The sequence below is a fragment of the Notechis scutatus genome, chromosome 1 (genome assembly GCF_049901735.1).
Source record: "Notechis scutatus isolate UNSWTSFEM ecotype Mainland chromosome 1, rNotScu1.2, whole genome shotgun sequence".
Lineage (NCBI taxonomy): Eukaryota > Metazoa > Chordata > Lepidosauria > Squamata > Elapidae > Notechis > Notechis scutatus.
Genome location: NC_142009.1, coordinates 1,545,127 through 1,572,699, shown reverse-complemented (window position 1 = coordinate 1,572,699; position 27,573 = coordinate 1,545,127). Strand labels below are relative to the sequence as shown.

Here is a 27,573-nt window from a genome sequence, read left to right as displayed (position 1 = left end):
ATAGGGGCGATTTCCTTCCCCAGCACGTGTCCCCAACCTCCGTCGGAGCAGAGGGAAGGAAAGGGCCCGTTGTGTCCTCCTGGGCTACCGTAGTCCTCGACTTGCAACGGTTCATTTAGTGACCATTCAAAGTTACAACTGAGGAAAGGGATTTAGGGCCATTGTTCACACTTTTGATCCTGTGGTCACACAATCGAATTTCACACAGTTGTCAACTGACTCAGATTTACGACGGTCGCAGTTCCTTGGGGTCATGCGATCCCCTTTTTGCGACCTTCTGGCAAGCAAACTCAACGGGGGAAGCTGGATTTGCTTAACAACGGAGTTCCTAACCGAACAACTGCAGGGACTCACTTAACAACGGTGGCCAGGAAGGTTGTGAAAAGGGGGCGGAGTGCACTGAGCAAAGGCCTGGCTTGGCAATGGACACTGTGGTCGTTAAGCCGAGGACCTGCCTGTGTTTTCAACGCCCCCAAAATGCCCACAAAGCACCCAGGAAGGAGGAGTGGCTGAAAACCGGTTTATTTGACCGACTTCCGGTCTCCTTGTGTCCGGGGGGAGCCCAGGGGCCGGCCCTGGCGGGAGATTCTGCAGGCCAGCTGAGAGGGAAGCGCCAGGCCGGGTGCTGGGCAGGCAGCTGCATCCAGAGGTTGGGGGCACGGCCAGCAGGAGCATGTCTGGGGCGGGCACAGAGGCAGCTGCTCCACCCGTGGTGGGCATAGTGGCAGCCCCCAAGCCTTGTGCCAGGCCGCCTCCAGCGCCGCTTAGGCAGAAAATCAAGTCTCGCTGGCTGGCAACACGGCAGGCGCCCAGAGGACCCATGGCCATCCTCAAGGGCCGGTCCGGTCTGAGCTACGTTGTGCCCCCCAGAGCGAGGCCACCGGATGCCCCAGAAACCAGCTCAGGGCCGGGCAAGCTGCTCTGAGTTCGGGTCACCCTCTTTCCCACCCGTCAGCATTGGGTGGCGTTGACGTGGGCCCAGGCTGGAAACTGGTGCAGGTTGAACATGGGCCCACCCCAGGTGTTTATGGCCAGCATGATGGTCAGCACGCCCAGGAGGTTCAGCATAAACCCGGCTTTGACCTGGGAGGGCAAAAACAAAAGCCAAAAAACCCAGCCGCTTCAGAACCTGGCAGCGAAGGGCCCGTAGAGCCTCCCTATCCAAGGGCGGTCTACCCCGGGGCTGTTTGGTGATGGAAAGGAGGCAGCTCCTCCAGCCCACAAGCAGGGCAGGAAAAGTCCCTTCGGCGCCTGACATTCAGAGAGAAGCTGCCTGTCACTGGAGGCTCCGCGCTGTTGCGGCCGTGGACGAGGAAGCGGCACCGGGAAGGTTTCTGGCTTCCAAGCCCGGCTAAGTGGGCCTTGCTGAGGGTGGGCGATGGGCTCTGTTTCTGCCGGGCCAGGAAAGAACCCCAATTTCACTACCCCCACCCACAAAGGGACGGGGCTCACCATGTCGATGACGCGGAGGTTGCCGTAGGAGAAGACGATGGCGTTGGGCGGCGTTGCCACCGGCAGCATGAAGGCCAGAGAGGCGGCAAGGGTGCAGGGCAGCATCACGTAGAGGGGGTTCATCTCAATGGCCTGGGCCTGCGGGGGGGCAGAGGGGGCTCAGCACGGCGGGAGGGGGTGCCTGAGCGGCCTGGAAGCCTCCCTCCCTCTCCTTCTTTCTCTCCCTCCCTCTTTCCTTTCCCTTCCTTCCTCCCTCCTTCCCAAATGCTCACATCCTTCCTACATTCTCCTCACCTTCCTCCCCCTTCTCCTCATATGACAGCCTTCCTTTCTCCTAATCTCCCTTTCCTTTTTCCTTTCTTTTCCCTTCCCTCCCTTCTTCCCCCTCCTTTTAATCCAGGGGTCCCCACTGGGAGTTGAAGCCTTCAAGTCCCCAAGTGTGAAGAGCTCTCTTTTCAGGTGACCTCCTTCCTCCGTTCCCCTCATCTTCCCTCCCTCCCTGGGAATCCTTGGGGGCAGCCGGGGAGGCTCTGGCCAAGCGAGGGGGGGTCGTGCCAGCCCCTCCCCGCTCTCACCATGGATGCCAGGATGGGCAGGAAGAGGGTGGTGGTGGCCACGTTGCTGGTGCACTCGGTGAAGACGGCCACCAGCAGGCAGAGCAGGAAGGTGATGGCCGGGTGCGGGATGTTCTGCAGCGGCGTCAGCTTGTTCCCCAGCCAGGTGGACAGGCCGGAGACCTGAAGAGCCCCCGGAGGAGCGGAAAAAGCCCGTGAAGTTGGTCCCCCCCTCCAGCGCTGCCCCTCCAAAACGGGCCCCAGAGGCGCCCCTGCGCGCTTGCCAGGCGCTCCGGGCAGAGGCGGTGCCAGCGCCCCCCCCCCGCTCCCGCTGATGCCACCCCCGGGCAGCCCGGACTTTCCCACGCGCGGGGACCCCGACCCTCGCCCCCTGCGGGGATGGGGGGCGCCCCCTGGTGGCGGGAAAGGGCTCCTCCGGATGGCCAGCAGGCGGCCCGCGGCGGCGATCGGAGGGGAGGGAGCGCTCCCCCCAACCCGTGGCGGGGCAGCCCTCACCTCGCTGCCTTTGGCCAAGGCGAAGCCCCCGCCCAGGAGGATGACGATGTTCCAGGGCATTTGCCGGTTGACGGTGGTCCAGTCCAGGAGGGCGGGGGGCGCGCGGATCTGCCCCGGGCTGCCTGCAAGAGAAGCGGGGAGGAAGCACCTCGGCTCCGGCCATTCGCCCCACCTCCTTGAAACCAGTTTCCCCTTGACACGCCCCCCACCTGGTGGTGCTTTGTTAACTTGAGGGGGAGGGTCTTCCTCTCAAGGTGAAACTAGTCCCCCCCCTTCGCCTCCCAATTTCCTAAGGGGCAGAAAACTGGGTTGATTTGACCAGAAGTGGCCTCATCTTTTCTTCGTTCTTTTGGATGGGGGGGGGGATATCAGGGGTCTCCACCCCGGGCCACTTTATGCCTGGTGGGCTTCACCTCCCAGGATTCCTCAGACAGCAAAAGTGGCTGGGGGAGTCTGGAGTTGAAGTCCCCCAGTCTGAAAGGGGCCCCAGGTTGGAGACCCCCACGTGGCTTCTTCCTGGGATCATCCTAAACCTAAACTCCAAATGGCCTTGTTGAAGTTTTCTCCTCTCTCTGTCACCCCAATTTATTTTTGGTTAGGGCAAGTTTTAGATGGGCAGCTGGGGAAGGCAGGAGAGACCCCCAATCCTCCCTCCTTGGCTCCAAGGTCAGTGAATCTGGACCCCTGAAACGCTCCTCCACGGCCGGAAAAGAATCGGGGCAGAGGTGGAAGGAGGAAGAGGTGGTTCCACCCGATCCCTTCTGATCTCGGGGCTCCTGAGTGAGCTGCCAGCAGAGTGGAGGCACTCCGGACCCCTCGCTTGAACCTTCCCAGGAGGGGTCTGCCAGGAGGGCCCCCCCCCAGGCTGCTCCCTCTGCCAGCCTGACCCTCTCTGCTTACCTTCCTGCTGGGCCCCGGAAGAACACCTGGGCAATTCGGAGGGGATTAAGAACATCAGGAGGGAGATGAGGATGACCACGGTGGCGTCCGTGATGTGGCTGTAAGACAGAGTCCAGTGTCACTCAGCCCCCCCGGCTGAGACCGGGTTGGAGGGAGAGGCCTGAAAGGGGAGGGGTCTTTGGCTGCCTCAAACACAGCTCCGTTATGCTTCATTACTGTGAAATGGAGGATATTATGAAGCAGACATTGTAAAAATAGAGATTTGCTTGGAAAGGATAATATGAACTTACAATCAAAGACTAATAATGGTGTGATAACAATATAATATGGATAGCTGATTTACATCATATGAACTTTAGTTTAGAAGGGAAAGACTAATATTAATATTGTGGACAAGAGATATGTACCAACCGACACAATGTACAATGGAAAGATGGTTTTATTAGATGTTTTGTATTTGTGTTTTGTCTGTTTGTTGTCAAAATAAAAAAATATTTATAAAAAAAAACCCAGCTCGGGTAGGGGGGGAAGCAAGGGGAGGACCTAAAGCAGTGGTGGGATTTTTTTTTTAAATAGACTTTATTGATCTTTTATAGCTTTCAAAAAAAACAAAAATAAATAAAACAAGTAAAAAGTAAAAATCTCTTAAATTCAACAATTAATTCAACAAACTGTGGCAATTTTCTTATACTGCTATTTTGTGTGTTGTTTACAAATATATACAATTTATGCCACTATAAACATTTAACTTATGTATTGTTTATCCTTAATTCATCAACCTTTTAACTATGTTTGTTCGATCCGGTCATACCATCGTTCCCAAATGTTATAGTATTCAGTCTCCTCTTTCTCTTTTAACATCAACTTTAGTTTGTCCATCTCAGCACGTCATTATTTTTTCAATAACCAATTAATCGGAAGCTATAGATGGGTGTTTCCAGCATTGGGCCAAAGCAATTCTAGCTGCCGTCAGAATATGTAATATTATATCTTTTATATTTCTCCCATATTTTTTCTTAAATATCCCCAATAAAAATAATTCCGGTTCTGCTTCTATTTGTGTTTTAGTAATCTCTTGCAACCATTTTTTTATTTTTAGCCAATATTTTTGGGTCTCTGGGCAAGACCACCAGCAGTGGTGGGATTCTACCAGTTTCCCTAACCAGTTGGGTGATTGTGCACTTCCTGGGTGTGCACGCAGCTTTCCAAACACCCGCTGAGGCTCTGCCGAGCCAATCAGCTGATCGTCAGTAGCATTTTTGGCAACCAGTTCAGGCGAACCAGGGCGAACCGGTTGCATCACTGACCCAAAGGCAGCTTATCCAGAGCTCCAAGACCTGCACCCTCCTCCTCACCTCTTTGCCCTCTGGCTGAAGAGTGCGTTGGCCCATCCAGGCATGAAGCCAGGCTCCCGTGTGAACCAAAGGACCACCAGGGCGATGAAGAGGATGAGGACAGCCGCCTCGGAGAACTTCATCCTGCCCAACGCCCGGTACTCGCTCTTGATGATGCTGTAGGCCTGCTCGGATTTCCGCTTCTCCGCCTCGCTGGTGCCGCAGCCGAAATTCTTCTTGAAGCTGTGAGGTCAGAGGGGAAAGGATGGGGGGGCAGCCAGCAGAGAGGATTCTCCACCCCCCTCCCCAGCACCTTGCCCTGGAAGGGTCAACCTGGCAGGAGGTCTCTCTGGACCAGGGGTCTCCAGCCTTGGCCACTTTCAGCCTGCAGGACTTCAACTCGGCAAAGCTGGCGGGGGAATTCTGGGAGTTGAAGTCCGCCAGGCTTAAAGTGGCCAAGGTTGGAGACCCCTGCTCTGGGCAGACTGAGCTGCCTTCTCACTCTGTCTGCTCAGGGTCTCTGGTGACCAAATATCTCTGCCCAGCACCCCTTGGTTGGAGGCCAAGCCCCCCACAACCCAATTAAGGGGGGAACCCAGTGGCCTCTTCCGTGAGCCCCCCCCCCCGCTTCCTCCCCAAGGCCGGATGGAGGCCCTAGACTCACTCCAAGCCCAGGAACATCACCAGCAGCCACAGCCAGGAGAGGACCAGCAGCACCAGCATGGCGGGGAAGGCGAAGGTGAACCAGGAGGCAAAATTCACCACGTTGTCGTTGCGGCAGAAGAGCCTGGTGAGGAGAGACAGCCCCCCGTCATTGGGCCCTCTGGAAGCCCCCCCCCCCTCTCTTCACAGCCCCTTCCCTCCAGAACCCGCCCAGGGCAGCCGCCTTTCCCAGCCTCAGGTGGCCTGCTGGGGGCAGGGGATTCTGGCCGCTGAAGCCCACCCGCCTTAAAGTGGGCAAGGGTAAGGAGGGCTGGTCTGCAGGGGGCACAAGGGCAGCGCCAGGAAACGTGACATCCTCAGCCGACCCTCTTCCTTTGGGGGCAGAACTGAGAGGAGCAACCTAGAATGTGGGAGAAATTTCCTAGCAATAAGAAGAATTAATCGGCAGATGGGGGGCCTTCCTCCAGAAGTTGTGGCTGAATTGGTCTGAAATGGGATAAAGCCTCCTTCTTGAGCAAGGGGTTGGACTAGAAGACCTCCAAGGCCCCTTTCAACCCTAGGATTCTATGATTCGGGGAGGGAGGGAGGAAGAAGCGAGGGAGGGAAGGAAGAGAAGGAGGAAGGAGCAAATGGGAGGGGAGGAAGGAAAGAAGGAGCAAGCGGGAGGGAGGGAGGGAAGGAAGGAAAGATTTGACTAGATGACCTACAAGGGAAGGTTGGACTAGATGATCTACAAGTTCCAACTCTGTTAATCAGTGGAAGGAAGGAAGGAAGGAAGGAGCAAGGGGAGGGAGGAAGGAAAGAAGGAGAAGGAAGGAAAGAAGGAAGGAAGGAAGGAAGGAAGGAAGGAAGGAAGGAAGGAAGGAAGGAAGGAAGGAAGGAAGGAAGGAAGGAAGGAAGGAAGGAAGGAAGGAAAGATTTGACTAGATGACCTACAAGGGAAGGTTGGACTAGATGATTTACAAGTTCCAACTCTGTTAATCTGTGGAAGGAAGGAAGGAAGGAAGGAAGGAAGGAAGGAAGGAAGGAAGGAAGGAAGGAAGGAAGGAAGGAAGGAAGGAAGGAAGGAAGGAAGGAAGGAGCAAGAGGGAGGGAGGGAAGGAAAGAAGGAGAAGGAAGGAAAGAAGGAAGGAAGGAAGGAAGGAAGGAAGGAAGGAAGGAAGGAAGGAAGGAAGGAAGGAAGGAAGGAAGGAAGGAAGGAAGGAAGGAAGGAAGGAAGGAAAGATTTGACTAGATGACCTACAAGGAAGGTTGGACTAGATGATTTACAAGTTCAACTCTGTTAATCTGTGGAAGGAAGGAAGGAAGGAAGGAAGAAGGAAGGAAGGAAGGAAGGAAGGAAGGAAGGAAGGAAGGAAGGAAGGAAGGAAGGAAGGAGCAAGAGGGAGGGAGGGAAGGAAAGAAGGAGAAGGAAGGAAGGAAGGAAAGGAAGGAAGGAAGGAGCAAGAGGGAGGAGGGAAGGAAAGAAGGAGAAGGAAGGAAGGAAGGAAGGAAGGAAGGAAGGAAGGAAGGAGCAAGAGGGAGGGGAGGGAGGAAGTCTTAAAGTGCCCAAGGTTGGGGACTCCTGGTCTGGAACATGGGAAGGAGCCATGGGGAAAGTAGGAGGGAGACCCTTCTGGACCCCCCACCCCTTAATCCTCTGGGACAGAAACCCGGGGAGGGGGCCATGCCCGGAGCGAGAGAGGGACGCTTGGCCATGCAGGGCTGCCGGGAAGACTCACTCGTCCATCTGCCCCTTCATGACCAGGTTGGGGGGTGGTGCCCGTCAGGGTGGCGATGCCACCGATGCTGGCAGCGTAGCAGACGGCCAGGCTCATCCCTTTGCACAAGGTCTGGTGCTTCTGCTGCAGCTGCTGCAGCTCTTCGTCCAGCTTCTGCTCAGCCTCCTCCGGCAGCTTCTCCTTCACCACCACCTGCACCTGGGCTGGAGGGTCATAAGAGGGGTGGGGGTCAGCAAGCCGGGCGGGAGGGCAGCGGGCAAGTGGGAGGCAGACCACCCCTGTGATCCAGGGGCTGGATGAGGAATTAACAGAGGGAGACAATCGAGATCAAGGGAGGTACTAATACCACTCTATAAAGCCTGAGTAAGGCCACACCTAGAAGTCCTGCATCCAGTTTTGGTCACCATGTTATAAAAAAGATGCTGAGACTCTAGAAAGAGTGCAGAGAAGAGCAACCAGGATGATTAGCGGACTGGAGACTCAAACAAACGATGGACGGTTGCAGGAACTGGGCCTGGCTAGTCTAGTGTAGTCTCTCTCTCTCTCTCTCTCTCTCTCTCTCTCTGTCTGTCTGTCTCTCTCTCTCTCTCTTCTCTGTCTGTCTCTATCTATCTTTAGGGAAACGATACTGCAGAATCTCCAGTTAGAGGTGGTATTTGCCAGTTCTTTGAACTACTCAAAATTTCCACTACCGGTTCTCCAGAACTGGTCAGAACCTGCTGAATCCCACCTCTGATCTATAACATGTCTGTCTGTCTGTCTGTCTACCCTTAGTAAGACCACACCTGGAGTCCTGCGTCCAGTTTTGGCCACCACACTATAAAAAATATTTTGAGACTCTAGAAAAAAAGGGCAGAGAAGAGCAACCAGGAGGATGAGGGGATTGGAGGCTAAAACAAAGAACGGTTGCAGGAACCAGGCCTGGCTAGTCCAGGGAAGAGAAGGACCAGGGGAGACAGGATAGCGGTCTTCCAATATTTGAGGGGCTGCCTCAGAGAGGAGGAAGGGGGTCAAGCTATTCTCCAAGGCACCCAAAGGCCAGACAAAGAACAATGGGTGGAAACTGATCAAGGAGAGATTCAACCTGGAAATAAGGAGGAATTTTCCATCAGTGAGAGCAATCAACTGATGGAACAGAAGTTGCCTTCAGAAGTTGTGGGAGCTTCATCCCTGGAGGCTTTCAAGAAGAGACTGGACTACCCTCAGTCAGAAATGGTGTAGGGTCTCCTGCTTGGACAGGGGGTTGGACTAGATGACCTCCAAGGCCCCTTCCAACTCTGTTAATCTAAGTGTCAGGAGGCCTCAGCCAAACCAAGACCTGCCCGTCTTGGCCCGGCGTTCCTCTGGGATCCCCTGCAAGCCGGGAGGAAGCCTGGAGTGCCAGCGGGAGGCCTACCTTGCTGCGGGGGGGCCTCCTGCATCTCAAAGGCCCGGTTGATGGTCCCATTCTGGGTGGCCCCCTGCTCCGCAGCGGTCTGCTCCAGCTCCGACTTCTGCAGCTGCTGCAGGACGGCCTGGGCGATGGGCACCATCATGGCTGTGGTGGCCGTGTTGCTGATCCACATGGAGAGGAAGGCCGTGACACCCATGAAGCCCATCAGGAGCCTGGAGGAGGGAGAGGAGGGAGAGTCTGCCCAGGTGAGACACAACCCAGGAGCACAACACAACACACAGAGGCTTCGTCTTTTAACAATGGTTTATATACAAGACAGCTATATACAGACACACACATGTTAGGCAAATACCAGGCAAGCAATCAATCTCCAACTTTACATGGAGAACTACAATGGAGGTAGAACACGAGGAGAGAGAGAGAGAGAGAGAGAGAGAGAGACCCTCACATGGCCTCCCTTATATAGACAGCTTCTTAAAGCGGCAGTACCCTGCTGACTCATCCTCAGTTCGTCACCATGGCTTACAGCCTTCCAGCAGCTGGTCAGCTGTTAAATCTTCATTACCTTAACACGCTGCTTGGGTGAACAGCCCAGGGCACTTCCTGGCCCCACACCAAGGGTCAGGACTGACAACTAATGGTGAATTGGCATGGAGAATTAGGGGACTGGAGGCAAAAACATACGATGAACCGTTGCAGGAACTGGGGATGTCTAGTCCAGGGGTCTCCCACCTTGGCCACTTTCACACTTGGGGACCTCAACTCCCAGAGGGACTCTGAGAATTGAAGTCCACCAGTCTTAAAGTGGCCACGGTGGGAGACCCCTGGACTGGTTTACTGCAAAGAAGGACCAGGGGACGAACCTGACAGCAACATTCCAATATTTGGGGGGCTGCCCCAAAGAAGAGGGGCTCCCCCTATTCTCCAATGAGCCCCTGAAGGCAGGACAAGAAGCGACGGGTGGAAATCCCAAAGGGGCTTTTGCAGGAGGCAACTGGACCTTCTGGAGAACCTCTTGCAGAACCACCTTTGGGACATCCATGACCTGGAGGACTGAGGATCTCCGTAGACGTCCAACGGATGGAAACTCCTCAAGGAGAGGAGCAACTTGGAACTATGGAGAAACTTCCCGACAGGAAGGAAGATCAAACAGTGGAACAGCTGGCCACTAGAAGTTGTGGCTGCTCCAACGCTGGAGGCTTTGAAGAAGAGGCTGGACTGCCACTTGTGCAGAATGGGAGAGGTAAGGGTCTCCAACATTAGAACTGAACTGAATTGAATTCTTTTATTGGCCAAGTGTGATTGGACGCACAAGGAATTTGTCTTGGTGCAAATGCTCTCAGTGTCCATAAAAGAAAAGATACTTTCGTCAAGAAACTTCTGGTACAACACTTAATAATTAGATAGATAGATAGATAGATAGATAGATAGATAGATAGATAGATAGATAGATGATGGTGGATAGATAGATGAATAGATAGATAGATAGATAGATAGATAGATAGATAGATAGATAGATAGATAGATAGATAGGAAGGAAAGGAGGGAGGAAGAAAGAAAGAAGAAGGGAGGAGAAGGAAGAAAAAGAAAAGGAAGGAGGAAGAGGGGAGGGGAGGAAGGAGGAAGGAAGGAAGGAAGGAAGGAAAAGGAAGAAAGAAAGAAAGAAAGAAAGAAAGAAAAGAAAGAAAGAAAGAAAGAAAAGAGAAAGAAAGAAAGAAAGAAAGAAAGAAAGAAAGGGAAAGGAGAAAGGAAGGAAGGAAAGAAAGAAAAGAAAGGAAAGGAAAGGAAAGAAAGAAAGAAAGAAAGAAAGAAAGAAAGAAAGAAAGAAAGAAAGAAAGAAAGAAAGAAAGAAAGAAAGAAAGAAAGAAAGGAAAGAAAGGGAGGAAGAAAGAAAGAAAGAAGGAAAGAAAGAAAGAAAGAAAGAAAGAAAGAAAGGAAAGGGAGGGAGGGGGAGGGAGGGAGAAGGGAGAAGGGAGGGAAGGAAGGAAAGAAAGAAAAAGACGGAAAGAAAGAGAGGAAAGAAGGAAGAAAGAAAGAATTATTGGCCAAGTGTGATTGGGCACACAAGGAATTTGTCTTGGTGCAAATGCCCTCAGTGTACACAAAAGAAAAACATTCGTCAAGAGTCAAGAATCATCAGGTTCAACGCTTAATGACAGTCACAGGGTACAATAAGCCATCAAAGCATACCAAGATACAGTCCGTATAAATCGTAAGGATACAAGCAACCAAGTTACAGTCCTACAGTCCCAAGTGGGAGGGGATGGGCGATAAGGAGGGATGAGAAGGTTAATAGTGATAGCAGTGCAGACTTTGTCAATAGTTTAGAACTTTTAAGACTTGTGGATTTCAACTCTCAGAATTCTGGGACTTTCAGCCCACTAGCTTTCAAGTTCTAATGTCGGACACCCCTAGTAGAGGGTCCCCTCCTTGAGCAGGGGGCTGGACTAGAAGACCTCCGGGGTCCCTTCCAGCTCTGTTCTGACTGATTGCCCCACTGGGCAGGGATGCAGGTGACCCCGAGGACACCTCGGGGGTGTGCAGGCCTTCTCTGGGACAACTCTAAGGTCCAGCAGGCAGGAAGCCCACCCACCAGAGCCCTCCCCCAAGCGTCCCCAAGGGGCCCAAGGGGAGGAGGGGAAGGCCCCAGGCCTGGGCCCTCTCCTGAAGCACTTACAAGGCCGGCCGGACGCCGATGATGAGGAGGACCTGCAGGGCGATGCGCCGGTGGAGGTTCCAGTGCTCAACCGCGATGGCCACCAGGAGGCCCCCGATGAAGAGCATGTTGGTGTCCTTCAGGTATTCCATGCACACCTGCAGGCGAGCAAGACAACAGGATGAGGGAGTTTGAAGGGGCCTCGGAGATCTTCTAGTCCAGCCCTCTGCTCCAGCAGGAAATCTTTTAGGTCAAGGTTTTTTTTTTTTAATTTATATACAAATATTTTGAATACAGTGTATTGTCCAGGCTGTATTGTGTCCGTCTGTGAGTCAGACTTTTACAGTTTTACACAACTGTAAAAGTCTGACTCACAGACGGACACAATACAGAAGCCTGATGATGGCAGATGAGATTCTGCCGAAACGTTGCTACAACTTTAAAAGCACAACTACAATGACGTGGGAAAATACCCGAACAAAGCTGAATGCCATACATACATACATACATACATACATACATACATACATACATACATACATACATATACTGATAACAAAAGTAATAGTACAACAAAATGATTCTAACCATATTTATAATAATCTTAGCTTATTTGTAATCCTACTGGTTATATTAGCATACTTATAGTTATAAACCATGTTTAATTTAAACATAAACTCTTTCTTCATCTAATTTCTACCTCTTATCTCTACCCATCGATAAAACCCATTCTGGGAATTGAATCCCACAAAACTTAAAGTTCCCAAGATTAGACACCCTTGTCCTGTACCATCACTTGAGACTTTCAAGAAGAGATTGGACTCCCACCTGTCGGAAATGGTGTAGGGTCTCCTGCTTGGGCAGGGGGTTGGGCTAGATGACCTGCAAGGTCCCTTCCAACTCTGAGTATCTGTGATCTGTTACCATCCCTGAGAAATGGCCGCCCGGTCTCTTCTTGAAAACCTCCCGTGATGGAGCACGCACAGCTCCTGGTGGCAAGCAGTTCCCCTGGCTAATTGTCCTTCCTGCCAGGACATTTCGCCCTAGTTCCAAGTTGCTTCTCTCCTTGATCGCTTTCCATCCGTTGCTTCTTGTCCGTCATGTGCTTTGGGGAACAGGTGGACGCCATCTTCTCCCCCACAGCCCCACAAATATTGGAAGATGCTCTCGAACCCAGCACCCTTCCCTCTTCCCTGCCCAGCTGGGCCCTCCCGACTCCCCTGCTTGGCGTACCGTGGAGGAGTCCATGATGCCCATGAGGGGGAAGAAGAGGACGGGGAAGAGAGCGGTCACCGCCAGGGGCAGGGCTTCCGTGCACCAGAAGATGGCCATCACGATGATGGTGTAGCCGCATTGGGCTTCCTGGGGGAAGAAGAGGAGAAGCTGGTCAAGGAGAAGGTTTGGGCCCTGAGCGCAGCAAGTGGGCAGGGCTGCCATCCTGGGAGGGCCCCTGCTCTCCAGCTCTTTCAACACAATCTGTAAGGGGTGGGGGGAGGCAGCACCAGACTTTTTGCAAACACCAAAAGAGCCACAAACTGTAACAGGAAATTGGGATTTCACTTGTGCCGTATGAGTGCAGCCCCTGCCGGGCACCTGATGAGACTCGGCTGCTGCCCACCAAGGCCGCTTCTGCCGCTTAATCACATTTCTGGGCTGGAGACGGAGCTCCTGCGCTGCTCGTTCATTCCGCTCCTCCTGGGTGTTAAGTATTTCTTAAGGGCAGCAACTTTGACCTCTATGGACTTCAACTCCCAGAGTTCCCCAGGCAGCGGGTTGAACTCCACCCATCTTAAGACATGCTGGCTGGCTGGGGGATTCTGGGAGTGGAAGCCCTCCCCTCTTCAGTTGCCACGGCTGAGAAACACGGACTGAAGAGGCACCTGTTCCATACTCGCAGACTTGAAAACCTGCATTCCCATTGGTCTGTTTCAACCGCTACCTGATTGGACAGCCTGGGCAGTTATAATTGGCTCGCTAAGAATCTGCCGCGATTGGTTGAAACCAAGCGCGGGAGACTTGAAGCAGCGTCATTGGCCGCCAAGCCGCGGCAAGCTCTATAAAAGAGCCGCCGCGGCTGCTATTGACTTGACTTGTTCCTGCCGATAAATAAAGAGCTGTTGGTACTGAAGTGAAGTCTCTCGTCTTTATGAGCCCGAACCTCCGAACTTAACAGCACCCAACCCCAAACGGATGCCCTTCAGATGTTTGGTGGGCCCAACTCCCAGCGTTGAGAAACCAGGAAGACGCAGGGAGGGTTGCATCACCTGGGCTGCCCCAGTTGAGGGCGTCAACCCCAGCAACTCCCCAGAGAGCAAGGCCGTTGCAAGAACTTGGAGGGTTGAGACGGGAAGAGCTGGGAATTCCCATGCTGGTGAAACTCGGCTCCGGGCCTTCCCGCTGGGACCGTTCCCAGAAGACCAAGCTGGGCAGCAGCGCCTTGCGTGATCTCAGGAAGCGAAGCGGGACGGAACCAGGCCAGGTCCTTGATGGGAGGGTGCCAGGAAAACCCACATTTTGCAAGGAAGTTACATCACCCAAGAGACCCAGGAGGAGGAGGTGCCCACCGGCCGCACCCTCCCTGAAGCCAAGGTCATCATCATCTTGACGAGCCTCGGTGGTGCAGTGGTCAGAGTGCAGTACTGCCGGCTGCTTCTGCTGACTGCCGGCTGCCTGCAATTTGGCAGTTCGAGTCCCACCAGGCTCCAGGTTGACCCAGCCTTCCGTCCTTCCGAGGTGGGTCAAAGGAGGAGCCAAAAATTGTTGGGGACAACAGGCTGACTCTGTAAACCGCTTAGAGAGGGCTGGAAAGCTCTGTGAAGCGGGATATAAAGTCTAAGGGCCGTTGCTATTGCTCCCTCCCAGGAGGACCCCTTGGTCTTCCTAGGCCGACTGACCCTCCTTGGGCGGCAGCAGCAGCAGCCTTGGTTGCCCCTCTGGGCAAAGCGGGGTGCTCAGAACAGCCCCTGGTCCGAGCCAGAATGGCCCTTGGACCAGGCCTAGCGTCCAGTTTGGCTCGCCCCGATACAAAAGAGCGGTTGAGGTTCTGGGAAGAGTGCAGAGAAGAGCCACAAAGGAGACGGAGGGGCTGGAGGGCGAAACATGGGATGCACAATTGCAGGAAACGGGCGTGCCCAGCCTGATGCAAAGAAGATCTACGGTGGGTGACACGATAGCATCGTTCCAGGATCTGAGGGGCTGCCCCAGAGAAGTGGGGGGGGGTCAGCCTATTCTCCAAAGAGCCCCTGAAGGCAGGAGAAGAAGCAACGGAGGGGAAACTCAGCAAGGAGAAATAAAAATAGGAAGACATTTCCTGACAGTGAAGACAACGGAGCAATGGAACAGACGTTCCATCCTCTAGAACAGGGGTGTCCAACCTTGGCAACTTTAAGACTTGTGGACTTCAACTCCCAGAGTTCCTCAGATGGCTGAGAAACTCTGGGAGTTGAAGTCCACAACTCTTAAAGTTGCCAAGGTTGGACACCCCTGCTCTAGAAGTTGTGGGTGGCTTCATCACTGGAGGGTTTTAAGAAGAGGCTGGGCAACCCTTTGTCTGAAATGGTCTAGGGTCTCCTGCTTGAGCAGGGGGCTGGACTAGAAGACCTCCAAGGTCCCTTCCCACTCTGTTATTCTGTTCTGAGTTTCACGGGTGGGGAACCCCAGAGCTGCAGGTACGGTAGAAGCAGCAGCCCAGGGTGCTGTCCACGGGGGATGGTTGAAGAAGGTCGCCTGGGCTGCCCCCTTGGCCTTCTGACCCAGCCCTAAGCAGCCCCCAGGACGGAGCAGGGCTCTCCAAACTTGACCGCTTTAAGGCACTCCCAGAATCCCTCTTCCTCCAGTCATGTCAGCTCAGGAATTCTGGGAGTTGAAGTCCACAAGTCGTAAACTGGCCCAGGTTGGAGAGCTTTGGAGAGAGACAATCGGCGGAGTCCACCGGCCAGATTCTCTTCGTGGTAATCCTCTGCTCCTCCTGACTCCGAGCAAGGCCGCACCTGTGCGGGCTTGTGTGTGCCTGCACGCAATTGCTCTGGTTTCAAAAGCACCCGCTTCCCTGCATGCAAAGAACCGATGCTCAGACCTTGGGTGTGTTTGTTCTGGTGGAGCACCTGGGCTGCTGCTTCCACCTTGGCAACTTGGGCAACCCAGGCCTGTAATTAGGCAGGTAACCGCAGCTCTGCCCCGTGACTGCCTCGGGAGGGCCTGTCCCAGCGGGAGGGAGGAGGGCAGGCAAAGCGTCTCCTGGCCAGGCTTCCTCCTTCCGCCTCCTGGCTGGAAACGGAGCCTTGAACAGGTTTGGAGAAAGGTGTCCCAGGACGCAGGGGTTCCTTTGCCTGCAGCTGCTTTGCCTCCCCCCCCCCACCTAATCCACGGGGACAGGGCCTGTGTGAAGGACCGCCTCTCCCCCAGGGCAGTGTCCCCTGGCCCACAGGAGAAGGGAGGGAGGGAGGGAGGGAGGGAGCCACAGTTACGGGTTTTTATGATATGGTGGGTTTTTTAAAATTTGGCTCAGCTGCCCGGAGTCACCTCTGAGTTGGCTGGCTCTGCAAATCTGTATAACAAATAATAAATCTATCAATAAGACATGAACCTGAATTCGGCTACATAGGCAGTCCTGGATTTATGACCACAATTGAGCCCAGCATTTCTGTTGGCAAGCGAGACAGTTGTTAAGTGAGTCTTGCCCCCATTTTACGACCTTTCTTGCCACTGTTGTTAAGTGAATCACTGCAGTTGTTAAGTGGGCCACGTGGTTGTTAAGTGAATCTGATTTTTGCTTGCTAGAAGGTCGCAAAAGGGGATCGCATAACCCCCCCAGGACTCTGCGGCTGTCATAAAGACGAGTCAGTTGCTGAGCGCCTGGATTTTGATCAGGTGACCCTGGGGATGCTGCAACGGTCACTAAGTGTGCAAAAGGGTCATAAGTCCCTCTTTTTCAGTACCAGTGTAACTCCAGTCACTAAATGAATGGCTGTAAGTCAAGGACTACCTGCATGTTGATTCTTCACCTGTAGAAGGTCGAGTAAGTATCCCTCCATTTCCTCCTCCAGGGAAATTTAAAAATAAATAAATCCATCAGGCTTGTTTCAAAATGCATGAATGAAGCCGCAAAGCCACATATCATTTACATATCATTACAAGAAATCTGTGAGAAGCCTATGCACCTTTCCATGCAAACATTTTGAACATTTGCACATGGATCAAGAAAGATCAGGAACTGAATTAAAGTGTGGGAAAGAAAGAAGAAAGGAAAGGAAAGGAAAGGAAGGAAAGGAAGGAAAGGAAGAAAGAAAGAAAGAAAGAAAGAAAGAAAGAAAGAAAGAAAGAAAGAAAGAAAGAAAGAAAGAAAGAAAGAAAGAAAGAAAGAAAGAAAGAAAGAAAGAAAGAAAGAAAGAAAGAAAGAAAGAAAGAAATAGAAAGAAATAGAAAGAAAGAAGAGAAAGAAAGAAAGAAAGAAAGAAAGAAAGAAAGAAAGAAAGAAAGGAGAAACTCCAATAATTGGCTGTCTAGGTAGCCCTGATCTGATGGGTATTGATCTGTTATTGAGAGGGGCAGCAATCAGGGAGAGGTTGCATTTTGGAAGCCTTTGTTCCTGGCCCTTCAGCCCTTTATCTCTCTCTCTCTCTCTCTCTCCCCCACCCCCACCCCCTTTCTCTCTCTCTCTCACACACTGACAAGTCACACACACTAGGGAAAGAAAGAGGCCGGACAGAAGAGAATTCTTTATTGGCCAAGCCTGATTGGACACACAAGGAATTTGTCTCGGGTGCAGCAGCTCCCCATGTGCATACAAGCATCGTTTGTGTTCCACGGATGCTTTTAGGATATTTGCAAATATGTGCAGGGATTAGTAGGAGTTGTTTGAGGTTTATAAAAGGTCTTCGAGTCCCGGGACAAAGGAAAACTTCCTGTTCAGACAAATTTAGCATCGGAAGGAGGCCCCGCAGTCTGCTAGGTCAGGGGTGGGGGGGGCTAGGGCAACATTACGACATTGTGTGGACTTCAAGTCAAAGAATCCCTGAGCCAGGGAGGAGGAGGAGGAGGAGAGGAGGAGAGGAGGAAGGAGGAGGAGGAGGAGGGAGGAGGAGAGGAGAAAGAGAAGAAAGAAGGAGGAGGAAAGAAGAAAGAAAGAAAGAAAGAAAGGAAGGAAGGAAGGAAGGAAGGAAGGAAGGAAGGAAGAAGGAAGAAAGAAGGAAGAAGGAAGGAAGGAAGAAAGAAGGAAGGAAGGAAGAAAGAAAGAAAGAAAGAAAGGAAGGAAGGAAGGAAGGAAGGAAGGAAGGAAGGAAGGAAGGAAGGAAGGAAGAAAGAAAGAAAGAAAGAAAGAAAGAAAGAAAGAAAGAAAGAAAGAAAGAAAGAAAGAAAGAAAGAAAGAAAGAGCCTGAACTCGGCCAAGGCCTGCACTTTGCCCCTCCTGGCTCTCCTCCTCCTCCTCCTCCTCCTGCCAGCCTGGGGTTCCTGCTGGATCTGACAGGGCAACCCCCCCTCCCCCCGCCCAGCCTGGCTTAAAGATTGACAGCCGCAAAGCAGGGCTGGAGGCAGCCTAATCTCCTCCCGCCACCCCCGGACTTTGCTTCTTGGAAGGCCTGCAGGGGTCCCCAGCACCAGGAGCTGGAAGTCCTGGTTTCCGCTCTGGGCCAGACCGGCTTCTCCCAGGAGGACAAGGATTGTGGGAGGGGGACGGAGGGGCAGAGCAAGGCAATCGTTAAGCAAGCCTTGGTCCCCGTTCTCACGACCTTCCTTGCCAGCGTGATTAGGGGAGCCACCGCAGTCGAAACTGCAGGCACCCACTTGTCTGAAATGGTACGGGGGTCTCCTGCCTGGGCAGGGGGGCTGGATTAGATGACCTCCATGGTCTCTTCCAACTCTGCGGTTCTGTTCCTCCGTTCTCCTGATCGGTCCGGAGGGGCTGAGGGGCAGAACTGGGCAAAGCAGCAGAGCAAGGCGGGGTTAAGCGTGTCATCAGCTTGGAGTCAATGGAGTGGCCACCAGGGAGCCAAACTCAGCCCCCTTGGGATGCCATGGGCCCCGATTCAGCACCAATCCGGCTTTGGTCATTGCAGGTAGTCCTCAACTTATCAACATTCATTTAGTGACCATCCAAAGTTACACACACCCTGAAAAAAAGGGGGGACTTAAGACTGGTTTTCACTCTTTTATGTCCGTTACAGCAGGGGTCTCCAACCTTGGCAACTTGAAGACTTGTGGACTTCAACTCCCAGAATTCCTCAGCCAGCAAAGCTGGCTGAGGAATTCTGGGAGTTGAAGTCCACAAGTCTTCAAGTGCAAGGTTGAAGACCTCTGCGTTACAGCATTCCCCAGGATCACTTGATCAAAATTCAGAGGCTTGGCAACTGGCATGGACTTAGGACGGGTGCAGCACCCTGTAGTTAACCGCCTGTAGTTAACGAGAGCAGGGGCCTCCAACCTTGGCCCCTTGAAGACTGGTGGACTTCAACCCCCAGAATTCCTCAGCCAGCAAAGCTGTGAACCAAAGCTGGGGAATTCTGAGCAAAGCCGGCTGAGGACTTCTGGGAGTTGAAGTCCACCAGTCTTCAAGGGGCCCAGGTTGGAGGCCCCTGGACTAGAGTGTTGTGTACAAGTGGCAAAACTACGCTCTGCCCTGCTTGGAGCTCCACCGAGGCACCTGGTGATTTGCGCCTGACACCGGGTGGCGCTTAAACGGCGGCCGACCGATCCACAGATCCTTCATGGATGTAGCAGTTTATGTAAGAAGCGTGTTTGCATGGGAAGCCAGGCTGAAAGGTTCTTGGCTCCTGCTCTGCAGTTAATTATTTCTGGAGTGCCCGGAAAGGGGCAATGAGCCAACCTGTGCAAAATGCAGGAGGCGACTGAATAGCAGAATACAGAGCAACAGAGCTGGAAGGGGCCTCGGAGGTCTTCTAGTCCAACCCCTCTAGCGTTCCAGACAAGCGACGGTCCAGTCTCCTCTGAAGAGCCTCCAGGGACGGAGCCCCCACAACGTCTGGTGGCAAGCAGTTCCACTGGTTAATTGTCCTCCCTGTTGAGAAGTTTCTCCTTTTTCTGGCTCTCCAGAGCAGAGAGTGTGCCTGGATTCTCCAGGGTCTCCAACTTGGCCCCTTTAAGCCTGGAGGACTTCGACCCCCCAGAATTCAAGGTTAGAGACCCCACAGGACCTCTCCATGGGCAGAAAAAAGAAGCACCAGGCTTGAATCAAGGTGGGATTCCCTGACTGTGGGAACAATGAAGCTGCGGGCCAGCCTCCCTCCTGAAGTCACGAGTCTGGGCTGGGCTGCAGATCCCTGCTCTGGGCAAAGGGCTGGACTAGAGGACCTCCAAGGTGCCTCTTCCAACCAATGATTCCATAACACTGATTCACCCAGGCCATTTGCCTTCTTTGCCTTCCTTGTCGTGCCTGGAATGGCCCAATGGTTTCCTGGTGTTGTCTCATCCCAGCGGTAAACAATCGCTGTCAGGTGTGAATGACACAGGCGGCCGGTCGAGGTTTGTTAGGGGAAATTTCTTGGGTGTTTATGAAAATGAAACCTCTTCCCTTCGATGGGAAGATGCAAGAGGCTCTTTGGCAAGTCTTCAAGCACCTCAGGGGAGGATTTGAGGGCTTAGTGATCTTCAGAAAACAAATTCCTGAATCTATTTCAGATTTAATTGACTATAAAAGTCAGTTAAAAGGCAAGCCACAGAGAGAACGGGTCTCATTAAGATAAAAGCGCAGAGAGTCCTTGGACTTACAACACTTGGTTGAGTGAACTTTTGAAGTTGCAGCGGCACTGAAAAAAGGGACTTACGACTATTTTTCACACTCAAGACATTGGCAGCCTCCCCATGGTCACATGATCAAAGTTCAAATACTTGGCAACGGCTTCATATTTATGACAGTACCGGAAATCAGAATGTGATCCGCCTCTGACAAGCAAAGTCAATGGGAAAGCCAGATTCACTTAACGACCGCTTTACCAACTTAAGAACCGCTGTGATTGACTGAACTTTTGCAATGAAAGGAGACAAAACCAGAGCAACGGAATAAAACAAAAACAGAGCAACAGAATAGCACAGAATACAACAAATAACGGCACAACATAGAATAAGAGAATAAAAGACAAGTGGGAAGGGACCTTGGAGGTCATCTAGTCCAGAAGAAGATGGGGTCGCCAATCTTTTGGACCTCAGGGACCACCAAATTTATACTTTTAAATCCTGCAGACCACTAATATGCATTTTTTTTAAAAAAAAAAAGATAGTATTTACTGCGATATAATAATTTTTCTGCAGACCACCAAATTTTTCTCACGGACCACCCGTGGTCCAAAGACTACCAGTTGGTGACCACTGGACTAGAAGGTAGAGGCCCAATTGCCCCAGAAGGTCAGACCTGAAGCTCTGGGGTTAAATGAGCAGGAAATGGACACCCAGAAGAAATCTTCAAACAGGGGTTGATGTCCAAACACCCACTTTCACTAGTGGACGTGGGTGCCAGAGTCCTGAGGGACTCTCCTTAGCTGGAGATGTTTAAAACTGGGGAGTCACCAAGCAAGGATTCTGTTGGCAACTTTAAAGAGGGTGGACAGCAGTGTGGAATTGACGTCCACCCCCATTACTAGATGCCCTGTGTAAAGTCCATTCCCCTCCAATCTTCGCCTTCTGAAGAGTTAGTGGTAACAGGAAATCAGGATTATCTGTACTCCTGGTTGAAAGGAAAGCAATCTTCCAAGTCAATATATCTCCATGTCAATCAATATATAAATATCATTTCTAAATATCCTCTAACCTGTAATCAACACGCAGCAGAGATCGTTCTATGCAGGGGTTAGATTAGAATCCCCTCTGGTTCTGCAATAACTCTCTATGCTCCAAGTTCATCACGGTTTTAAAAATGTTGGCTGTGCCTTTTCTTGGAGTGGGCTTTTGATTTTGTATTTTATTTATACGTTTCTCCTTTAAGGAGATGTCTGGCAAAAATGAAACCATCAAAAGAGGAAGAGGAGGAAAATGAAGATGTGGAAGGAAGGGAAGAAGAAGAAAGAGGAGGAGAGAGGAAAAGGAAGAAGAAGAAAACATTAGATTTCACAGAAAAGCAGAAAAATGGCAAGTAATAATGCCAATATGTTGACATATCTATGAATTAAAACCCACTTATTGGGCCTGCCCCCTTCCCAGATTCTGAACTGTAGTTCCCAAGCTTGCCAGCTGGGGATTATGGGTGCTGAATTCCCACCTGGTGGACATGCTCCACGTTCTGCTCCTTGCCTTGCCACACCAGGCGCACCTGGCCCCTCAGCCCCACTTCAAGGCAGAAAACCCTGGAAGCTGCTTTTAAACACTCAATCAGGGGTCCCCAAACTTGGCCCCTTTAAGACTTGTGGGCCTCCACTCCCAGAATTCTCCAGCCAGTTTGGGATTCTGGGAGTTGAAGTCCGTAAGTCTTAAAGTGGCCAAGTTTGGAGACCTCTGCAACTACATATTTACACCAAGGAGCACATAGAGAAACGGGGTTTGCAAAAGTCACCGAGGAGCCTGTGTGTGGAGGAGGAGTCACCAAGGATAAGCAATTCGTACCTGGGCAGCTTTAAAGACAGGTCAGCGCCTCCCCCCACCCCCCAAGGAAAGTGTGTGTCATTCTCCTCCAGCAGTCACAAAGTGAGGCTTAAAAGTGGAGCTTTAGGGCAGGGGTGTCCAACCTTGGCAACTTTAAGCCTGGAGGACTTCAACTCCCAGAATTCCCCAGCCAGCAAAGCTGGCTGGGGAATTCTGGGAGTTGAAGTCCTCCAGGCTTAAAGTTGCCAAGGTTGGAGACCCCTGCTTTAGGGAGATACACACCATCTGGGTCACACCTTGTTCTGCTGCAGGTGCCCTTCCCTCTTGTCAGACTGGGGGGCGCTCCTTGATACTGCTTGAGCTTGGTTATTTTCTTGCAGACGTTTCATTATCCAGCTAGGGAACGTTATCAGTGCTAGAAGAGGAGATTGCCCTCAATTCACGATTCCTTACTAGCCCGGATAATGTTGGGTAATGAAACCCACCAAGCTCAGAGGGTGCAGAGAAGAGCAACCAGGATGATGACGGGACTGGAGGCTCAAACGTAAGACGGACGGTTGCAGGAACGGGGCCTGGCTAGTCTAGGGAAGAGAAAGACCAGGGGAGAGAGGAGAGCAGACGTCCAATATTGGAGGGGCTGCCCCAGAGAGGAGGAGGAAGGGGTCAAGCTATTTTCTAAAATGACTGTCGGCCAGACAAGGAATAATGGATGGAAAGTGATCAAGGAGAGATTCAACTTGGAGAAACTTTCTGACAGGGAGAACAATCCACCGATGGAACAGAAGTTGCCTTCAGAAGTTGTGGGAGCTTCATCCCTGGAAGCTTTCAAGAAGAAACTGGACTCCCATCTGTCAGAAATGGTGTAGGGTCTCCTGCTTGGGTGGGTGGGGGGTTGGACTAGATGACCTGCAAGGTCCCTTCCAACTCTTAATCTGCAAGTAAGCCCCACCAATTCAACCCTGAGCTGCAAAGCTTCTCTTGATGGAATTGAAACAGCTGCAACGGTCCAGGGGTCCCCCGTCAGCCAGCAGCCGCTGCCAACCTCAGGATCCTCCCTGCCTCCGTTGCTTTGCCAGTCGGGGACCCCCCGAAGTCCACCTGGAGCCAGGAGCGCAGGGCCTTTTCGGCAGCGGCTCCAGCCCTGCGGATCCCTTCGCCTTGCCGCCTGGCTCGGCTTGCCAGTTTGTTTTTTCTGCAGCACCACGGATTATCTTCTTTTGAAAATGTATTTACCTTCGGGTTTAGTCTTCTGGTTTTGTCTCTCTGTGGTTTTGCGGTGCTTGTTCTCACGACGCGATTTGTGTCTCCGAAGTTATTGATTCCGACGACAATTACTACTCCCTGCAACGTTTGGAGGGGACGGCACCTGCCGACTATCTACTGGCGGGGAACTGAAACGTAAACATTGGCGCCCGGGGTCGAGGCGGCTCGAACGCACGTTCGGTCTCCGTGTTTTGGCAAACTTCGCCGCGTTTATGGGTCGTGTTTGTTCTGGCTGGCACCGGGTTCTCTTTCGCGGGCACCGCCACCAGATGCCCAGAAAGTTCCCAAATTGTCGCCTTGATTGCGGTTTAAAGAATAGCGAACAATGAACCCAAAATCTGCCTTCAAAAGCCACTTTCCAACACCCGTGTCAACCAGCTTGCCTCTACGGCCTCGGACAGCGCGACAGAAGCAGCCTGGTTTACACTGGGGTGCTGGGCGGATATAAACGGAATAACTAAATTAAACAAACAAACATAAAACTAGAAACCTCGAGGAAACTGCGGCTCATTGATCCGCCTGTCCTTTCACTCCTCTTCCGTTGCACTTGGGAGACCCCCCTGCCCATAAAAACAACCCCCAAAACCATGTTGCACTTTTCTGCTCCAAGAAAACCCGGACGCACGAAAGAAGATTGTCGTTTCAAATAAAATAAAATAAAATAAAGCCTTTTAACTCTTTGGAAGGGAGGAAGCCACCTACCTTGTAAGGGAGGACCAGGGGCAGAGGGAGGAAGACCAGGGGCGTCAGGACGCCGATGAGGTAGTTCCTGTATGCCAGAATCGCCCGCCACATGATGGAGAGGTTGCCCAGCCAGCCAGCCAGCCCGGGTGCCAGAGGAAAGCCAGGCGCTTCCCCGGGTTATATAAAGGCGCTGGTGCGCGCGGGGCTGACCTTGGCCCCTTGGCTCGGCTCTGCAGTTGCTCCTCTTTCCATAACTAGGTGAGGCAGGAGCCCAAGGCGGGGAGGGGTTAAAGGAGACGGGACGCGTCTTTTGAAACCTCTCGGCCCAGAAGGAAGTCGCTCCGGTGTCTGGCAGCTGCGGTGTTAATCCCGGGTACCTCCCCGCTCGCTCGCTGCTTCCTCCCCTCCTCCCTGGCATTCAAATGACTCAGGAGCCAACCTCTCTGGCTCACCAGGTTGCATCCCCCACCCACCCACCCCCCTTGCAGCCTCTTCCAGCGAACTCGGGTGAACCCGGGACAGGGTCTCTTCTTTAGACGTGGGTCCCGACACGCGAGCCGGCTCTCTTGTCTTGACGCACCGCTGCTCTCGGCTGCAGCCGTGGAGATGCAATCTGGGGAAGTGAGCCCTTCGCGCCTCGCGAAGTCCCGTCCTGACGGAGGTGGTTTCTCCCGCGGAAAAGCGTCAAGGCGTCGTCGCCGTCGTCGATGGGGGGTTTATTTGTGTGTGGGATCGGCTGAAGATGAAAGAATTGGCCGCGGCCAGCTCCCCAAGGGCAGCCCCACGCGGGCCAAGTGGCCACGGGACAAAAGTTGCTGAATCTCAAAGAAATGAAAAACAGAATAGTGACAGAAAAGATGCAAAAGGAGGGGCAAAATAAAATGTGAATGACAACAATTAAAATAATTTTTAAAATTGTTTTGGACCATGAAAGAAAATCGTTAGGGTGAGTTAGCCATGGCGAATTGGCTGTGGCCAGTGAGTCACCCCATTCTGTTCCCACAGAGAAGGGGGGGGGGGTTTCCCACCTATTCTCCGAAGGCAGGACAAGAAAGAAGGGATGAACCAAGGAGAAATTTCCTGACTGTGAGAACGACTGACCAATGGAACTGCTTGCCTCTGGAAATTGTGGGGGTTCCGTCACTGGAGGCTTTTAAGAAGAGGCTGGACAGCCCTAGGTCTGAAATGGTTTAAGGGCTTGGACTAGAACAGTGGTCACCAACCAGTGGGCCAGAGACCATTGGTGGTCCAAGAGAAAATTTTGCTGGTCCGCAGAGAAATGTCCCCCCCAAAGCAATTGATCCAGGCTGTGCGGGAACACAAGGCTTGCAACACTTGCGTTGCGGACAACACGAGGTAGTGAGGGAAGGGGGGAAAGGGCGGAGGGGGGGAACTTGCCCCACGCGCCTGGCCTGGCCATTGGGCTGCTCCTTTCTGCTTCTTTCTTCTTCTGCTTTTGGCTGCACGCAAGGAAAGCGGCCAAAGTCCTTCTCTCTCTCCCCCAAACTCCGCCAGAAATGAGTCTTTGGGACCCTGCAAGGCCTCCTGCTCCAAGAGGCTGCGCTGGCAAAGGCTCATTATTGGCGGAGTTTGGGGGAGAGAAAGAAAGACTTCTGCGGCTTCTGCTGCTTTCCTTGCATGAAGCCAAAAGTCTCTCTCCCTCCCCCACCCCCTGAGAAAGGAGCTGGAATCCTGCGATCCCAAATAGAGCGATCAATCGGTAGGAAAACAGGGTGGAGAATTTTCCTGCAGACTTTTTTGGGGGGATTTTCCCAGGGTCTCTGGTCCGTGGGATTTAAAATGATGAGTTTGGTGGTCCCTGAGGTCCAAAAGGTTGGAGACTCCTGGACTAGAGGACCTCCAAGGTCCCTTCCAACTCCGTTATTCTGTTAAAAGGAAACTTCTGCTTGTCCCTGTTTACACCAATGGGCAACACTCCGCAGGCCAGTGAGTTGTGGGACAGCTAAGAGGGCAGAGAAAGAGGGAGGTGATGCCGCCGGCTGTGCCAGCAGAAGGGCAGGGTGGTATAATTCATTGCCCAGGAGAACAGCTGAGAAAGGAAGAGCAAACTGTCCTTGTCAGGAATGTTGAAACTCTGCGTTCCTTGCTCCTCCTTGTTCTTGGAAGTCAGAGTAAGGATCACCTGCAACCCTCCCTTCCTCACACACACACACACAGACACACATGCACAACCTGCCAACCCCCCTGTGGGAAGTTCCTGGGCCTTTAATAGCAGCCTTGTTCCTGGAAGAGGTGGGCCAGGCCCTGGTGCAGAAGACCCAACTCTAATCCTGGCTTTGTGGCTTTGTGGGGGGAGGGGAGGGGGAGACGAGACCAGATCCCACCCAGGGGATCCTTGCATCTTGGTCAGGGATCCCGGGTCTTGGCTGCTGCTGCTGCTCGTTAGGGGAATGTGCAAAGCTCACCCATTACTGAAGGCCATAAAGGCATAAACAAGAAATCCGCCCTTCCAATATTGAACCATAAAACGCGGTGAAGTCGCCCTTCTGTCTTCTTCTTGGCAGGAATATTCAGGTCCTGGAGCAGCCAGGTGGGAAAAGGCTCTTCACCGGCTGGGAAGGACACATCGCGGCAAACCCTGAAACGGCCAGAATTGGCAGGAAAAGGCTTTGCTTCCAGGGGAGCCGCCCCCTGTGCCCCATCTCTGCCCCGCCTAGTCTAACAAAGAGAAGGACCCGGGGGATGGGATGGCAGCCTTCCAATATTTGAGGGGCTGCCCCAGAGAGGAGGGGGGGTTCCACCTCTCCTCCAAAGCTCCCAAAGGCCAGACAAGGAATAATGGATGGAAACTGACCAAGGAGAGATTCAACCTGGAATTAAGGAGGAACTTCCTAACAGGGGGGACAATTAACCAGTGGAACAGCCTGCCACCAGAAGTTGTGGGTGTTTCATCACGGGAGGCTTTTAAGAAGAGACTGAACAGCCACTTGAATGGTCTAGGGCAGGGGTCTCCAAACTTGGCAGCATAGCTGGGAGTAGAAGTCTACAAGTCTTAATAACGTTTTATTTGGGTTTTCACACACACAAAATACAAGTAAAACATCTTTTTTGAAAATAGCATGGTCCCGGGTTGAATTTTTTTATACAGACACAAAACTCAATTTCATGCTCCTTTTTGCGTTCTATTCCATATCTTATACTATTTTACACTTTCTATATAGTTTTTCCCCTCTTTTAATTTTCTCAATTTTATTTTGATTATCTCATCTCAGTTCAAATCATTATATTTATACTTTTGTCTGTTCTGTTTCAATTTCATATTATTTTTTCTCGTTAAACAAATTTTCTCCTGTAGTTACTAATTGGAGTATGACACCTTTATATCTTTTAATTACATCCATTCAACTCTTATTTAAACTTCAATATATACCTTAAGGTTATGACATTCAATATAACACATAATACATAACTTCCAATCGAATTCTGCTTGGCACATTCTTATAATACACACTATATTCTTTAAAAAAGAAAAAGAAAGATTGTAAATATATGTAATTATAAACCCTCATTCCATTCCAGTTCAGTTCTATCATTAATAATTATTAAAATATTAACATCTTTAACACTTCTTTTGAATTAAATATCATACTTCCTTAAAAACACATATAATCTCCATAATTATTTTTTCCCTTATTTCTCTTCACATATGTTTTATAAATCATTAAATATACCTTTTGTTACATTTATTTATTGACAAGCATTCCACTGAATTACGATAGCTATTTTATCAGACATTTTAATCATACATTGTTTCCTATTTTCTAAAACTATTTCTGTTTCTAATATAACCATACTATCTTATGTACCTTTGCAGAATCCCTTTTTCCATTAAGTTTTCACTCATTATCTCTAAATAGGCCCTGTTTCTCTATATTTTGCTTCTGTCCTT

The 27,573-nt window shown here is 51.7% G+C and overlaps 1 protein-coding gene across 1 annotated transcript; it reads right to left on the bottom strand.

Moving 5' to 3' along the window:
• Positions 1–506: 506 nt before the first annotated feature.
• Positions 507–23,920, bottom strand: SLC13A2 (solute carrier family 13 member 2). Its single transcript, XM_087955434.1, is given in 13 exon segments — positions 507–1,083; positions 1,453–1,590; positions 2,028–2,189; positions 2,523–2,644; positions 3,423–3,520; positions 4,778–4,999; positions 5,421–5,543; positions 7,141–7,172; positions 7,174–7,343; positions 8,537–8,745; positions 11,211–11,347; positions 12,423–12,551; positions 23,682–23,920. Coding segments are annotated over 13 exon segments (1,767 nt in total). The 5' UTR covers positions 23,775–23,920; the 3' UTR covers positions 507–951.
• Positions 23,921–27,573: the final 3,653 nt, after the last annotated feature.